Source organism: Leptonychotes weddellii, chromosome 1, assembly GCF_054177405.1.
Source record: "Leptonychotes weddellii isolate Sample4059 chromosome 1, ASM5417740v2, whole genome shotgun sequence".
Taxonomy (NCBI): Eukaryota; Metazoa; Chordata; class Mammalia; order Carnivora; family Phocidae; genus Leptonychotes; species Leptonychotes weddellii.
The window spans coordinates 28,011,562-28,029,351 of record NC_138369.1 but is presented as its reverse complement, the minus strand read 5'-3'; the positions used below and the strand labels follow the sequence as shown (position 1 = coordinate 28,029,351).

At 40.9% G+C, this 17,790-nt stretch overlaps 1 protein-coding gene across 1 annotated transcript in view; it reads left to right on the top strand.

The window, feature by feature from the left end:
* MAGI1 (membrane associated guanylate kinase, WW and PDZ domain containing 1) overlaps positions 1-17,790 on the top strand; it is a 576,983-nt gene that overhangs the window by 495,862 nt on the left and 63,331 nt on the right. Inside the window, exons 11-13 of the mRNA XM_081805817.1 lie at positions 1,228-1,246; positions 3,377-3,559; positions 4,116-4,736. Of these exons, the coding sequence (XP_081661943.1) occupies positions 1,228-1,246; positions 3,377-3,559; positions 4,116-4,736 (823 nt within the window). The remainder of the gene's footprint in view (positions 1-1,227; positions 1,247-3,376; positions 3,560-4,115; positions 4,737-17,790) is intronic.

The window sequence follows — 17,790 nt, the reverse complement described above, 5'->3', positions numbered from 1 at the left end:
CTAGTGATTTTATGTGTGCAACACTCAGGCAGAGAGAGCTCTAGAGATTTGCCCAAGGCCACACAGCCAGTGAGTGGTAGAGCGCCCAGTTGGAATCCTCATTGTTACTAGGAACAGTTACACTTCTGGCTAAAACCTTTTTTGTTCGTTTGTTTTTTTCTCTTTTTGTGTGGGGGGTATAACTCCCTACATAGTCTAAACTGTGCCACCCAGTTAGATGTCACTGGCTACATGTTGCCATTTAAATCCATTGCAGTAAAAAAAATGACACCTGGGCGCCTGGGTGGCTCAGTCGGTTGAGCGACTGCCTTCGGCTCAGGTCATGATCCTGGGGTCCCGGGATCGAGTCCCGCATCGGGCTCCCTGCTCGACGGGGAGTCTGCTTCTCCCTCTGACCCTCCCCCCTCTCATGTGCTCTCTCTCATTCTCTCTCTCAAATAAATAAATAAAATCTTTAAAAAAAAAAAATTAAAAAAAAAAAAATGACACCTTCAGGGGCACCTTCGTGGCTCAGTCAGTTAAGCATCTGCCTTCGGCTCTGGTCATGATCCCAGGATCCTGGGATCGAGTCCCGGCATCGGGCTCCCTGCTCTGCGGGGAGCCTGCTTCTCCCTCTCCCACTCCCCCTGCTTGTGTGCTCGCTCACTCGCTCTCTATCAAATAAATAAATTTAAAAAATTAAAAATTAAAAAAATAAAAACTACAAATTCAGTTCCTCAGTTCCACTAGCCACATTTCAAGGGCTCAAGAGCTCCGCATGACTACTGACTGCCGTATCAGACAGAGCACCTGTGGAGTGTCTTTGTCACAGACGTGCTGCTGGACATTATCGTGGGTCCAGGGTATTCAAACACTGGTGCCCAGAACAGTGCCACCCTGGCTGGGAAGCCAGCTCCTAAGGGTCGTCCGAGAGCAGAATTTTAGGCCAAGACCCCAAAGATCCTGATTGAGTCTAGAATAGGGCCTACACATGAGGACCTTTAATAAAAAGAGCTGCTGAGGTGATTCTCGGACATAACGAGATCGTACAACTGGCGACTGGCCCGCAGACGAGGCTCTCGGAGAAAATGACTTGTACCACAGGGATGCAGCAGAGAGCTCCAGATGCCACTACTTGTGGGGAGAAAAGCTCTTCTCTCCCAAAGCTCCATTAACTGATGACCCACTCATACCTAACACGTAATAAAATGTGCATGAATGTGAAACCCTGTGATCTTCCCTCCCTAGTTACGCATCGAAAAAGCGAGTCAGCGGTGTCATTTCAGAGCTCTGCTCGTGTCTCTATTAAGTTGAAAACATTCTAAGTTCAAAATATGCTAATGGTTTCAAAAAAAATTCATTCAGTTAAACTGCCAGGCACATTTTCTTCACATTTTCTAACTTAACCTATAATAAGGGTGAGAAGCTTAAACACCCCACCACCTCTTCCCGCCTTCTCAAAGACGCGTTACATCTCCTTTCTTTGTGCTGTTGTTCATTCATTCATTGATTCAGCGCAAATGTGTGGAGCACATGAAATGAATCGGGCAGTATTCTACATGCGGGGTATACAAGCAGAAATCCTCTGGAGCTCACGTTGCCGTGTTGTGCGTGTGTTCACCTACAGTACCCTTTGTGCACGGGGATGGGCGAGAATGAGACACATCACCAAACCGATACGTACAATGTCTACTGTGTGGGATGGTGATAAATGCTAAGGACAGAGATAAAGCAAGAAAGGGGGATGGGGAATGTTGGAAGAGGTATTAGAATTTTTAATAAGATGGCCAGAGGAAGTAAGCCTCACTGAGAAGGTGTGTCTGCATAACTAAAATGTGTTTCCCTTCACGCTCTCCAAACTCCCTAGCTGCTCCTGCCTTAAGGATGTAGGCTATTCACACACATCCCCGTCCTCAATTTTCCATCTGATAATTGCCATGGCAGCTGTCTCTGTACAAGCCCCGAGTGCACCTGACCCACCTTTCTGATGTGTTGGCGGACAGCCTTGCATGGTGAATGCTCCAGAGTCTTGCCTTTCTTTAGCCACAGTGACAGGGCTGTAGTTTGTCAAGCTCCCAACCAGCCTTGGGACTGCCCTAGTGAGGGGGAGGTTCGTGAACAGAACTATGACTCTGAGCAATTTAAAAGAGCCTTTTTAAGAGCCGGAAACTTTTGAAATATGCAATTAAAAATTGTACGTGTGCCCAGAGACCTTTTGAAAAAAGGCTTTTCGCTATAGCTAACCAAAAATAACTTTCTTTCCTGGGTGCCAGGCTCTGGTGCAGGGGTATATGGAGACTTTTTCTCCTGGGTGTTTTGTTTTTGTTTGGATAACACTTTTGATAGAAAAGAAATAGGGCAGATGGGGAGTCTATGGCAGGCAGAGAGCAGGAGATAGGAAGTATAATTAGGAGAGTTTAAAAAGTCTAAACATGAAATTATGTCCACTGTTTGAGAGATCCAGAGAAATTCTAGTAAGTTTCTCAATTACAGAGAAATGCCTAACAAAACTTGGTTTGTGTACGAAATGTTATTGTGCACATCATCGGGAAAACTCACTAAAACCTTAGGTAGCGTGTTTGGAAGTTATTTAGCTGTATAGCTATTAATTTATTTTAGATAAGACAACTGAATTTGGAGCTGTATGCTGTAGTTAGTAACTAATTCATTTCATTTAGATGTTTTGGATTAAAAAAAAAATTCTAAGCCACATGTCCTCAACTTTTTTAAACAATAAATTTTAGTAGTGGACATGTCTGGGCTATTTTACAAATTGTTAAAGGATGAAAATTAATAGGAAAAATGACTTAAATTTAGAATTCAATTCAAAGTAATAACTCATCTAATTTTGAAAGTAGTGATTCTACGTTTTTATCAAATTATTCTTTGTGACCATATGTTTCCTAGTATTTTCTATGTATTTTCAGAATGTGTTTTCTTTTTGATTAGAAACAAAAGTTTTTGCTGTATTGGTTTCACAAGTAGAAGCCATGCCCAAGGCAACACATTGGAAGTTGTACCGCAAAATAGAAACTATAGCAAAACAGAAGACACAAAGCAAACACCCACTTCATCTTCTGTGAATACTTCGTGGCAGCTCAATTGCTGTCAGACTACATGAACTGAAACCAAGAAGTGTTTCAGATGATGGACACCGGTTCCATTTTACTCCTCTATTTTCCTTTGGATATTCATGCTGAAACACTCTAGGTACCATATCCCCCTTCTTAAACAAAGGGGTCTGGGATCCCCCTTATTACGGCAATCAAGAGAGGACTTTCCTAAGACACCTTAAGCACAGGAACTCGGAGAGTTATCCATAAGTTGTGTCATTTCTTATTTAACTCATCTTTTCACTCATAGTGACATTCCTTATACTCTTCTTGTTTTCATCCAGGCAAACCCTTTTTTACACGAAACCCTTCTGAGTTGAAAGGCAAGTTCATTCACACGAAGCTGCGGAAAAGCAGCCGTGGCTTTGGCTTCACAGTCGTTGGAGGGGATGAACCTGACGAGTTTCTGCAGATCAAGAGCTTGGTCCTGGATGGTCCTGCCGCGCTGGATGGCAAGATGGAAACAGGTAGAGATGCCACATGGCCCTCGCATTTCCTGTGTGATGAGACTGCCACCCCGCACCTGAACGAGAACAAACAGCATCATAATTGCATGACTTTATAAATGGTTTTGAAAAACTCTTTAGTCAGCAGGATTCCTCCACTACAGAGATGCATTCCCTGGTAGAGATACAGAACTTTGAAGCCACTTGAACTTTGGGGTACTGTTAGGGTGCTATTGAATACAGTAGAGCGGTAAATTTACTAAAAATTTGTATCTGTCTGAATAGAAGAATTCTAAACTTCCATGGATTTCTGGGGTAAGAATATTTTTTAGAAGAAACCACAATGTTCTTTCAATGATCATTAGATTTTCATTAGCATGGAAGACACTAGATGCTACAAGAACGCCTTATTAGCAGTTAAAAGAAGTAATAGAAGCAGTCTCTTTGTGCCCTGTGATACCACCCCCAAATCCAGTTTCAGTTCAGCTTCCTATTGGTAGGATCTCATAATGTTGATAGAACTTTTTTTGGCTACCTTTTTTTTTTTTTTTAACCCCCAAACTCTTCTCTTTTGCAGGAGATGTCATTGTCAGCGTGAACGACACCTGTGTTTTGGGACATACGCATGCACAAGTTGTGAAAATCTTCCAGTCCATTCCCATCGGTGCCAGTGTGGATCTTGAACTCTGCCGAGGTTACCCGTTGCCTTTTGACCCAGATGACCCCAATACAAGTTTAGTGACCTCGGTGGCCATTTTGGATAAAGAACCAATTATTGTGAATGGGCAAGAGACCTATGATTCGCCAGCTAGTCACAGCAGTAAAGCAGGCAAAGTCAATGGCACAAAGGATGCCAGGCCCAGCAGCCCTGCTGATGTGGCGTCAAATGGTTCCCATGGTTACCCCAATGACACTGTCTCTTTGGCTTCCTCCATAGCCACTCAGCCAGAACTCATAACTGTTCATATAGTCAAAGGGCCAATGGGCTTTGGCTTTACTATCGCAGACAGTCCTGGTGGTGGTGGCCAAAGAGTGAAACAGATTGTGGACAGTCCGAGGTGCCGCGGCCTGAAAGAAGGGGATCTGATAGTGGAAGTTAATAAGAAGAACGTGCAGGCTCTGACCCACAACCAGGTCGTGGATATGCTGATCGAATGTCCAAAGGGAAGTGAGGTCACATTGTTGGTGCAACGAGGAGGTATGTAGGTTTCTTTCTTTCTATGTAGGTATGTAGCACCCTAACAGAAAATCTATATTCTATGATTTTTCTTTTTTTAACCCAGAATCCATTGTTTAATTTACCAGTCTTCAGGTGGCTTTTGGGGGCTTTGTAAATGTCTACTCTTTAAGATCATTTTTACTTAAATATTTGGAAATTTATTTGAAATGCCTTCTATTTCCGCCAAATGGTAGCCTCTATAGAATAAATATTGTGTTTATATATTGTGCTATACATGTGCAGTCAGAGTGATACTTTTAAATGTAAATCGCATTGTACTTTTAAAAAACCATTAATATTTTTAAATCTCTATACTTAGTCTTTTGAACCTGGCCTGTGCAGTGTGCATGCAAAATGTGGCTCTTGGCCACTCTTCCAACCTCATCTCACATCCTCTCCCCTCATCACTGTGCTCTAGCCACCTGGCTGCTTTTCTGGAGTGGCTTTAGTGCTCCAAGCCCTGGCTGTCTCAGGGCCTTTGCACTTCCTGTTCCCTCTCCTTGGAATGCTCTTTCCCCAGCTATTCACTTGGCTGGTTCAATCTCATTCAAGTCTCCTCCTATGAGAGGGCTTCTCTGATACTTATTTAAAGTAGTCCCCCACTTTTTCTCTCTCTCTATGTTAAATAAATAAAATCTTAAAAAAAATAAATAAAAATAAAGTAGTCCCCCAGGGACACCTGGGTGGCTCAGTTGGTTAAGCATCTGACTTCAGCTCAGGTCATGATCTCAGAGTCCTGGGATTGAGCCCCCAGTCAGGCTCCCCTCTTGGCAGGGAGTCTGCTTGTTTCTCTCCCTCTTCCTCTGCCCCTCCCCCTGCTTATGCTCTCTCTGTCTCTCAAAGAAATAAATAAAACCTTTATAAAAATAAATAGGGGTGCCTGGGTGGCTCAGTCGTTAAGCGTCTGCCTTCGGCTCAGGTAATGATCCCAGGGTCCTGGGATTGAGCCCTGCATTGGGCTCCCTGCTCAGCGGGAAGCTTGCTTCTCCCTCTCCCACTCCCCCTGCTTGTGTTCCCTCTTTTGCTGTCTCTCTGTGTCAAATAAATAAATAAAAATCTTTAAAAAATATATAAATAAATAAATAAATATAAAGTAGTCCCCCAGTTCTTTGTAATCTTTACTGCAGCACCCCATTTTTTCATAGCCTTTATCACATCATTTTTATTATCATCACAAGTCATTGTTTTGTGTACTTATTTGGTTATTTTTCTTTGTTGCTCTTTTTTACTAGAATATAAGATCCATAAAGCTGGGTTCATGTCAAAGGCTCATGTCTTCATGTTGACAGTTGTATCCCCAGCATCTAACACAATACCTGACTCCTGCTAGGTATTCGTGAATGAAAAGATATTGAATGAATGAATGAATGGGTATGCGATTATTTATACTTGGTAGGAACAACAGCTCTCCACCGACCATATGAAAAACATATCTCAACATACCCACATTTTAATGAAGTGGTGGAAGGATCTCAGAGAAACCTATTCTGCATCGTGAGACATTAGACTTTCTTCTTTCCTCTGCCTGCATCCCTTACCTCTGCCCCACCAAGAACTCCCAGAACCTCACACTGAGAAATATTTTCCATGCTGTTGAAGCATCTTGCTCCTGGATATGTACTTGTGACTAGTCTTGATTGATCACCTCACACAATGGGCCTGAGATTGGTTGTTTCCCTCAGTCTTTGCCAACACGATTTGTTTCATGCACAACATACTCTGGGCACCTGAGAAGAGATCAGGAACTAGATTTTTATTTCCTCTTGGTTCCTCTACAACAGAGGAACTCCTGTGTGTCACAGCAGCTATGTTCTCATGTTCTTATGAAGTTGTGTGTTCTGTGGTCAAAATGACTGGGGTCGTTGGAAGGAAATCCAATGTTCAGAGCAACTGTCTGTGAACTGAAATGTTCAGCCAACACTTCTTAAACAGTTATAAAAGTCATTGTGCAGGTTTAATTTTTTAACCTGTTGTCTTCAGTGACACCATTTTGAAATCTCTTCTTGTACCTAGATCACTTGACTGCTCAGATCATTGTTTTTTCAACATTGACTAAAATGTAGTAGAAAGTGACTTGAGCTTCAGGATGATGAAGTGTTGGTAATGATGGTGATGGTGGTGATGATGGTGATGATGATGATGACAATGATAATACCTGATACTTACAGATAATCTGGCAATTTATTTATTTATGTATTTATTTTTAAAGATTTTATTTATTTATTTACTTGAGAAAGAGAGAAAAGCAGCATGAGAGGGAAGAGGGTCAGAGGGAGAAGCAGGCTCCCCGCTGAGCCAGGAGCCCGACGTGGGACTCGATCCCAGGACCCTGGATCATGACCTGAGCCAAAGGCAGACGCTTAACCAACTGAGCCATCCAGGCACCCCTAATCTGGCAATTTACAAAGCACTTTTCATACCAGCATATGCCTCTCATCTCACTTTTACCATGTCCTTGAAAGGTAGGAAGGTGCCAGCCCATGATTTGACTGAGAAGTTCAGCTCAAATCTGTGGTTTCCAGTTCAGTGCTCTGTCTGACTTAACTCTGAATAACACTAGTTTTTGCATAATTGCTGATTTCTGTGGCCAGCAGCTTGAAAACTTAAATGGTTCTTGGTCCATCAGGGCCATTTCTGATTTAGCCACTGCTCATTTGATGATCCAAACCATCCTGCTGTCCTACCTGATTTTTATGCTCCCTCATTTCATTTGTCATTTCATTCTTTTTTATTAGATTCACTTTAAGGAGACCAAAAAATAGTCTCCTTACAGCATTCTAACTTACCACAGTTAGTGCAACCATTTTGTAATGAATATGCCCCAACTACCAAACAACTGATTATAGAAACATACCCCTTGATTTCAAATGGGTTTGTATTCTCTCTTCTTAATTTCTAAGACCTTTTTGTTAATGCCATTGCATTTTATAAACTTAAATTAACATGGAAAGATCCAGAATATATTGCCACATTAGTCAACATCTACATAGTTTATTCCAGAACCTGAGTAATTTAAAATCACTATAACATCAGCAGTCTTTAAAATACACCATATGCCTTGTGTTTGATTTATGTATTGGATAGAAAGTTTGCACATCTGCATTTGGCAGGCTAGCACCAGCTACTATTAATCTTTCTAGGAAGCATATAAATATATTTGTTTCTGCCATGTATTAGTTATTGGAACTTGGGCTGACATTTTAATCATCACTCCTGAATGGTGGGGATGTAAATGAGGAGGTTTGGTGAAGCAACAAAGACAGCATCTAGGTTGAATGAGAAAGTAAATGGCCACTTCACTGATTCTTTCTAATGAATCTCATTTCTGTCAAAGCTGCTAATAAGCAGATTGATAAACTCATGATTCTTAGGAGTCTTAGGAATTCAAATCTTGAGGATGAGGCTTTCTGTGCTTTAAAGAACTGGTCTTTTTTACTTTGGGACAGAACTAGCTACATTTATATTTTATTTTAATTCTCAATCTCCTCATTTTTGATATCCGTTCTTGTCAAGATTGGGGACATTTTGATTTCTGGTGTTCTTTATTTTCCCAAGCTGGAAATCAAGCAGAGGTTAGAATATTTGTAAATTTCTGGGATTAAATAGTTTCCTGGATCAGGCATGGAGCTGGTGGGGGTACCCATCCACATGCCCTGGCAGCTGGGACCATTACTGATTTATTTACAAGTCTCTTCTCCGGAAACATGCCCTTGTCTACTGGTCTGTCAGTCACATTGTTAATGGGGCAGTGCCTTCTTCCTGGGCCTGGCTCCGCATCTTCCCATGGCATTTCCTTTCATCTTCTTCCCTCTGCCATGCTGTCAGGAGAATGCCTTTTATTTATTTTATTTTTACATAGTATTTGCATTCAGAGAGCCTGTTGTCTGACACCAGTGTGAATCTAGAGATTTTTTTTGAGGTGTTGGAAAATTATGCTAGAAAGTGATTACTATTTTTTTTAAATAGTGGTGTTTTTTTTATTTACAGAAGATAATTTGTCCCGTAAAAGTTTTTGTTTCATTTTTGCTTTGCTTTTTTTTTTTTTTAAAGGGATATTATACGTAACATAACTGCGTGCCTCTGTGTGTATTTTGTGTATTTGGTTAATTCACACCAATTATTAGGTGGGACACTCTTTAAGATGTAATACTGGTTGAGTCAGAATACTGTGTTTCAAGATTTGGCAAAACTTTAAAAAAGTGGAGAACATGTTTTGCTTTTGAGAGAAAGTGTGTATTGAAAAGAAGGCTGAACTGGGGGTGTCAGGAGCCCATCACTAGTCCCACCTCTGCTCTTAGTTGCTCTACCCCTCTATCCAGGTTGCTGCTCCTGCCTGGAGACTCATTTCTTTATCAACAAATTGGATGTTTTGAACTAGATCATCCTTAGAGCGACCTTTTTTGACTCTACCTTTATGCACAAAATGATGTCATTGATGTGTTAAAAAACAAAATTCAACTGAGTACATTTTAAAGATTTTACTGGCTCTTTTTAGTGATTCATGAATCAGGCAGCATCCCACCTAGTAGAGAGAAAGGAGCTCTGAGGAGCTGTACAAAATGGAAGGCTTTTGTATGCAGAAAAGAGTAGGACGTGGTAGTTATACCAGCAAAAAGCAGGTTGGTTGTGGTAAGGTCACCTTCCTTTAGGGGGAAAGCAGGCGTCTATCAGGCGGGTTACCAGGTAATTCCAGACGGAATGGTTGAAGATTTCATTCCTGGGAGAGGCCCAAATGGTAGCTGAGTATTAAGTCTCAGTTTGGTGACATGGGGCATAGCATAAGTGACTCCATGTTGGGCCTATTGTCTCATTTTTAACAATTTCCCCCTTTTAATCAGACCCTCATCCTGAGAGATGTGACCAAAGTTTTAAGGCATTAGCCCCACTCCCAGTGACTGCTCTGAGGTTCTCACAGTTTTTGCTGATCTTTTGTGATGGCACTCACAGCTCATGACATCTTTTGCTAAATCTCTGTGTGGTATTCATAGGTCACAGCTTCAGGTTCACATTTTTTGAATCAGTCATTCTCTTTGTTCCTTTTCTGACGTTCTGATTTTGGGGGATCATTTCCTTGCTGGTTAGCAGCTGCAAGCATGCATTTAAAGCTCTTGAGAGAATATAATGCACCAGGGAGACTATTAGGATTATTATAAACAGGATAATTAGCAATGTCTGGAATGTACTTCGGAATCATGGTCCCCAAGACCCAAACCAGTCAGAATCAAGTAAGTCAAAGACCCCGTTGAAGGAGAGGAGTCACTTTTCTAAGCCAACTGGCTTGTTTGGCAATAACCCAGAAGTGTTAATCCAAATGCAGCAAGTGGTATTGGCCATAGAACAGACACCTCCTTGCTCAGCTAAATGATAATCAAAGGCTATTCCATTACAAAGAACAACTTTGGCCAGAGAGTCTAGGAATTTTGGTTGGGCAGCTGTAGTTTTAGCAGCAGATTCTGTAAGATCTTTAAGAGTTAAGGAGAGGGTCCTGATCATAGCCTCAGGGCATTTACTTCTAGCCAGGGAGCAGTGGTCTTCCAAAGGAAGTTAATCTTGAATCTCGAGTATCTAAGTGGTAATTCCTGTTTTCTCCCTTTTAACAAACTGTTTTTAACGAATGTATAGAGAAAAGAGCACAAGATTCTAGAGCCCGTTGATGCAAGTTTAAATCCCAGGTTCTACTTTATTTGCTCTGTGACCTTAGGCAAGTCATCTGAAAAAAAAATGGCAATAATAATACTTAATTTGCATTTGCATGATGGAGATAAGATAGCATTTGTGCTAATTGCTGGCATAGAAGTAATCACAATAAATCAGTGGTGTTTTACTGGTATTACCTAATATCAGAAGCAACTGGGTAGGGCTGGCTTTTTATTTAAAAAGAGGGGAGGAGGGGCGCCTGGGTGGCTCAGTTGGCTAAGCGACTGCCTTCGGCTCAGGTCATGATCCTGGAGTCCTGGGATCGAGTCCCGCATCGGGCTCCCAGCTCAGCAGGGAGTCTGCTTCTCCCTCTGACCCTCCTCCCTCTCATGCTCTCTGTCTCTCATTCTCTCTCTCTCAAATAAATAAATAAAATCTTTAAAAATAAATAAATAAATAAAAAGAGGGGAGGGGACTACTAGTGCCTCAGTCAGTTAAGCGTATGACTCTTGATTTCGGCTCAGTTCATGATCTCAGAGTCCTGAGACTGAGCCTCACATCAGGCTCCGTGCTCAGCAAGGAGTCTACTTCCCCTCGCTTTCTCCCTCACCCTCTGCACCTCCCCTGGCTCACGCACACGCATCACACATGCTCGCTCTCTCTCTCTCTCAAATAAATAAAAGAAAATCTTAAAAAAAAAAAAAAGCTCTACCCAGACGTATAGTATAGTAATCACAGTGCATGACCACCAGGCATCTTGTATTTTTTTAGAAGCTCCGCGGGCGATTCTGATGTACAACCAGAGTGGCAACCACTCTTAGGCTCCTGCCCTCGTGGACCTTTCCCATTTAGATTCCATGACATCTAACTTGGAGGAAAATCGGGTTGTAAAACTCAACAGTTATTTTCATTTCTGAATAATACTCTTCTTTTAAAGTCTACAAGCAGCAGGTTGCTTGGTCTTCCCTAAGGTCCATCTCATTCAGCTTCGTAGTCACACCTCATACCTTTAGAAGCATGACACAGAGACATTAAAAGCCAAAAATTAGATATGGAGCTAGGAACGTGATGTTCCTACTCTCACTGATTGAGTACTTGCATGCGCCAGGTTTGTTACCATGGTGTAGACACACACTTAAATAAGATCTCACTGCACCCCATTGTGACTGCCTTGCACAGCCATCAGTTTGCATTGTGATTCTGAATAGCGTCCTCTGGGAAATGAAGACGGTGATTGCTAGCCCCTACACTAGGAAAACAAATGAAGAAATTATTTTTGCTTTCAGTGTTGCAACACCACGGCTAAATGTGCTTCATATAAAGCAAAGGGGAAATTTCTGGTTTGGTTGGAAAAGTATGTATAAGACTCCTCCTTGTTTAAACCACTTGTAATAAAACAGTAAATACTTCCACCATGTGCCAGGCTTAGTTGGCTCCAAACATCTTATGTATCATGATTCAAAAGAGCCCCATGAGGTAAGTAAAATCTTAGCTCCATTTAGGAACAAAGGATGCAGAGGCCCAGAGAGAAGACAGTGACTTACCCAGAGTCCCACAGCTGGCTAGTGGCAAAGCCAGGATTTGAACCCAGAAGTTCTGGTCCTAGAGATTGGGCTCTTAACCACTATGCTAAGCAGCATCTTGGCTTATAGATGAGAGACTTCAATACCATAACTATTAAGGAGTATATCTTACATATAAAGTCATGAATAAGTTCTGAAGTCCGTGGGCAAATTGATGCCACTTAATTTTTCATCAAAATGTACTGATGATATTTAGTTCATTAAATCATCATTGATCCATATACGAAAAGCAATATCTAATCTCATCATCTAAGCACATCATTAGCATTATATCTTTGTGAATGTTTTTTTCCTTGTGAAGTGATGCAAAACTATCATAATTAGAACTGCAGTGAGCTGTGTGCCCGAGTTAAACCCGAGTGATCAGGTGCCCCTCTTCTCTTTGCCCTCTGGTCTTGGGCTGGAGAATGAATTGCAAATTGCACCGCTTAAGTATGTGACTGCTAGAATCTCTCAAATTGAGCTGCAGGGCCTCCAAAAGGAGAATTCAGGTTGGTTGCAGAGTGATACCCTAATCGTGATAGAGTTCTGCGTATTAACATCAGCAAATTCTGTCAGCTCTCCCTCCCCGTATGCCCCGGCTCTCATCTACCTCCCACTTCTTCCCTGGCCTCTGCCATCCATCATATAGCTCCTGGCCTTGCACTGGCCTTGCAACCCATCCGAGAGCTTCCCCCGCGGTCCATTCTCCGACTAGAGTGATTGCAAGTCAATTGCATCACGTCGGTCCTCATGTCAAAATGACTTCTCATCATCCAGGGTCAGCTCCAAGGTCCTGTGCCAGGGCCCTAGCACTTGCCCTTATCTCTCTCTGATTGTTTCTTCTTCAAGGGAGCCACGGGACTCTCCGACTCACAACCTTCAGGCTTCGGCTCACAGGTTCTTTCCTCCAAGAAGCTTGCTCTGACCTCCCCATAGAAAATAACATGGAACCCCAGCATCACTTTCTGCTCTGTGCTTCTCCCTGATGGCACCCACACTTACTTGTGACCTCCCTGAGAGCAGGGACTTGGTCTCAGTCATTACTTCATCCCTGCCACCTGAGATCATGCCTGGCACATTGTGGGTATTCAGAAGGTCATATATGTTAAATGAAAAATATAAATTAACATCAGACCCTTTGTTTTTGTAAGTGCTGGTCCTCAAGAGAACTCTCTGAGGTGAGCACTGTGGTTTTTAAATTTTATAAGAATTAAGTTTTTATTTTATTTTTTTAAAGATTTTATTTATTTATTTGAGAGAGAGAGAATGAGATAGAGCATGAGAGCGGGGAGGGTCAGAGGGAGAAGCAGACTCCCCGCCGAGCAGGGAGCCCAATGTGGGACTCTATCCCAGGACTCCAGGATCACGACCCGAGCCAAAGGCAGTCACTTAACCAACTAAGCCACCCAGGTGCCCAAGAATTAAGTTTTTATTTTAATTCCAATTAACATACAGTGTTACCTTAGTTTCAGGTGTACAATGTAGTGATTCAGCACTTCCATACATCACCTGGTGCTCATCACAAGTGCCCTCCTTAATCCCCATCACCTGTTTAACCCATCTCCCCACCCACCTGCCCTCTGGTAACTATCACTTTGTTCTCTATAGTTAAGAGTCTGTTTTTGGTGTCTTTCTTTTTCCCTTTGCTCATCTTAAATTCCACCTGTGAGTGAAGTCATACAGTATTTGTCTTTCTCTTATTTCACTTAGCATTATTTGCACTGGCTCCATCCACATCATTGCAAATGGCAAGATTTCATTCTTTTTTATGGCTGAGTAATATTCCATTGTATATAGATACCATCTTCTTTATCCATTCATCAGTTGATGCATGCTTGGGCTGCTTCCCTATCTTGGCTATTGTCGATAATGCTGCTATAAACATAGGGGTGCATGTGTCCCTTTGAATTAGTGTTTTTGTATTCTTTGGGTAAATACCCAGTAGTGTGATTGCTGGATCATAGGGTAGATCTATTTTTAACTTTTTGAGGAACCTCCATACTGCTTTCCACTGTGGCTTCATCAGTTAGCATTCCCACCAACAGTGTAAGAGGGTTCCTTTTTTCTCCACATCTTCGCCAGCACTTGTTGTTTCTTGTGTTGGTGATTTTAGCCATTCTGACAGGTGTGAGGTGATATTGTAGTTTTGATTTGCATTTCCCTGATAATGAGTGATGTTGAGCATCTTTTCATGTGTCTGTTAGCCATTTGTATGTCTTCTTTGGTGAAATGTCTGTTGATGTTTTCTGCCCATTTTTAATTGGATTTTTTGGGGGGTGTTGAGTTTTATAAGTTCTTTATATATTTTGGATACTAACCCTTTATTGGATATGTCGTTTGCAAATATCTTCTCCCATTTTGTAGCTTGCCTTTTAGTTTTGTGGATTGTTTCCTTTGCTGTGCAGAAGCTTTTTATTTTGATGTAGTCCCAATAGTTTACTTTTGCTTTTGTTTCCCTTGCCTCAGGAGACATACTAGAAAAAACTTTTGAGAGCCGATGTCAAAGAGGTTACTGCCTGTGCTCTCTTCTAGGATTTTTATGGTTCTCACATTTAGGTCTTTCATCCATTTTGAATTTATTTTTGTGTGTGCTGTAAGAAAGTGGTCCAGTTCCATTCTTTTGCATATTGCTGTCCAGTTTTCCCAATACCATTTGTTGAAGAGACTTTTTCCCATTGGATATTCTTTCCTGCTGTGTCGAAGATCAGCTGACCCTATAGTTGTGGGTCCATTTCTGGGTTTTCTCTTATGTTCCATTGATCTGTGTGTCTATTTTTGTGCCAGTACCATACTGTCTTGATCATTACAGCTTTGTAATATAGCTTAAAGTCCAGAATTGTGATGCCTCCAGCTTTCCTTTTCTTTTTCAAGATTGCTTGGACTATTCAGGGTCTTCTGTGGTTCCGTATAAGTTTTAGAATTATTTGTTATAGTTCTGTGAAAAATACTCCTGGTATTTTGATAGGGATTACAATAAATGTGTAGATTGCTTTAGGAAGTATAGGCATTTTAATAATATTTGTCCTTCCAATCCACGAGTAAGGAATATCTTTCCATTTCTTTAAGTTGTCATCAGTGTCTTTCATCAGTGTTTTATAGTTTTATAGTTTTCAGAATACAGGTCTTTCACCTCTTTGGTTAGGTTTATTCTTAGGTCTCTAATTGTTTTTGGTGCAGTTATAAATGGGATTGTTTTCTTAATTTCTTTCTGCCACTTCATTATTAGTGTAGAGAAATGAAACAGATTTCTGCTGATTAATTTTGTGTCCTATAACTTTACTGAATTACTTTATCAGTTTTCACCATTTTTTGGTGGAGTTTCTGTTTATGGTATGATGTCAGCTGCAAATAATGAAAGTTTTACTTCTTCCTTACCAATTTGGGTGCCTTTTATTTTTTGTTGTTGTCTTGAATGCTGTATTATTATAGCTAAGGAAACAGGCAGTGGGAGTCTGACCACCTCAAAAACACATAGCAAAAAGATGACAGAGTCTGAATTCCAATCCAGGTCTGTTTGCCTGCAAAGCTCTCTGTCACAGCCTGCTCTAAATGACAAGGAAATGCATTGACTGGCATGTCCATAGGCCAAGATACTGGAAAATCATTTCAGTGAGTCCTATTCGTCCAGTTAAACCTATTCTCCAGCATCCCGTTCAGTAGTTACTAGCCACATGTGGCTATTTAATTAAAATTAAATACAATACAAATTCCAATTCAGTTCTTCAGTCCAACTGGCCACATTTCAAGAGCTCAGTAGCTACATGTGCTTTATGGAACATTTTTATCCTCATAGAAAGTGCTTTTGGTCAGCTCTGCTCTAGGGGCTTTGATTATTTTACCCTCAAAAGGGGATGGTCAGTATGCTTTATTTAATTCTTTCTCTTATATTGTTACACCTTTGAATGGAAGAAAAATATAGAATTGAAGGCAAGTTCATGGGGAATAGATATCTTAAAAAAAAAGATTTTATTTATTTTAGAGAAGGGGAGAGAGAGAGAGAGAAAGAGAGAGAGAGAGAGAGAGAGAGAGAGTGTGTGTGTGTGTGTGTGTGTGTGAGCAGGGCGAGGGGCAAAGGGAGAGGGACAGAGAGTCCCAAGCAGACTCTGTGCTGAGCACAGGGCCTGACACAGGGCTTGATCTCATGACCCTGAGATCATGACCTGAGCCGAAATCAAAAGCCAAACAGACTCAACCAACTGAGCCACCCAGGCACCCCGGAAATGGCTATCTTTTATATAGATAATAATAATAATAGGTCCTATTTATTAAATCCTTCCATGTGTAGGCACCAGTCTAAGCTCTTTGCATGTATTAATTGGGTAGTAGGGGATAGGCAGGAATTGAGACTCAGAGAACTTAAAAGACTTACAAGTATTAGCACCTGGGGCTGTCTGCTCTGTTCGAGTGAGACAGCCTCATCAAGTTTTAAGGGGAATTATAGGGCCTCCACCTAGCTAAGAAGTATCTCATCTTTGAATACGGGACTGACATTGTCTAAGGAGCTTAATTTCAATCGTTTCAAAATGTAAAGTATCCAAAATCCAAAAAGGGGAAGAAACTTTAAAACATGGGAAAATTCACCCTTAATTCTTATATATATATATTTATATTTATATTTATATTTATATAAATGTATAATCTGCCACATAGCTATCAGCAACTTACAATTTGGCAAAACTGTTTAAAAGGGAAGATGTTGACGTCCCTCCCCTTGGTGTATTTGATTCGGTATCTCAAAGTCTCAAAGTAATTGACCTCCCTGCTTACCTATGACGCTTAGTTTCCCTCACAGTTTTAGAAGTCAAGTCCTCTTGTCAGATCCAGCACCCCGCCTCCTATCTTCCTAGCTATTGAAAATTGTTCATGAACTTCCTAGCCCTTCCACAGTGCTAAACCGGAGGGTATTTGCATTTGCTAGTAAGGAGCCTTCTGGTCTTTATTACTAATACAGTTTTAAGTAGCTAATTTGGTTTATTGTTATAGTTTAAAGTTATCAAGGATTTTATTTGAGAATTCTTTATAGAATATTAGGTCACATTATATTCGAGGTGATATAGCAAGAGATGAGACAAATATAAAAGTATCTCTGTTTTAGTTCGGTCTTTCATTATACAAAGCCTAAAAATTACCTCCCACTTTCAGCATCTTAAGGAACTCTGGGTTTTGGTCTTAGAAATTTTTAACAGAATTTTAGTCTTATAATTTTTAAACCTAAGCGGGCTTCACTTACTTGCTGTCACATTTATACAGTTTTAGACTTGATTGGATGGTTTCAGTTTTATTCCTATTATAATCATAATGCACAGTGGTAAACACACCTAAACTCCTGCCTTTTTTTTTTTTTTTTTTTTTGGTAAAGGAATATCTCAACCTCCTTGAAGGTAAACTAATCCACTGAGGTATTTGCTTTTGTGCATTATTTATCACAAATGTGTGTGTGATTTGTAATTCTCATTAAGGAGTGGTGACATCCCCTCCCCTTTCTGAAAGAGTATAGGAAATTCAGGTTAGAATTCTTGGCATATTAGCAGACTGTAGAATTATCATTCTGTTCTTCTCCTGATGGGGATGAATTTGAATGTGAAACAGTTGCTTTGTTTTCTCTTCTGAGGGGAACATGGTCTAGACACTGGGAATAGAGCAGAACAAACAAGCTCCTGATTTCATGAAGCTTTTATTCTAGAGGAAGGAGGGATAGGACAAAAATAAATAGATGAACAGGAAACTACCGGCCACAGATAATAAAGAAAACGAAACCAGGTAAAGTGAGCAGGAGTGGTAGGATCCGCGTGAGAGGGCTCCTTTTATTCTTGTTTTTTTTTTTTTTTTTT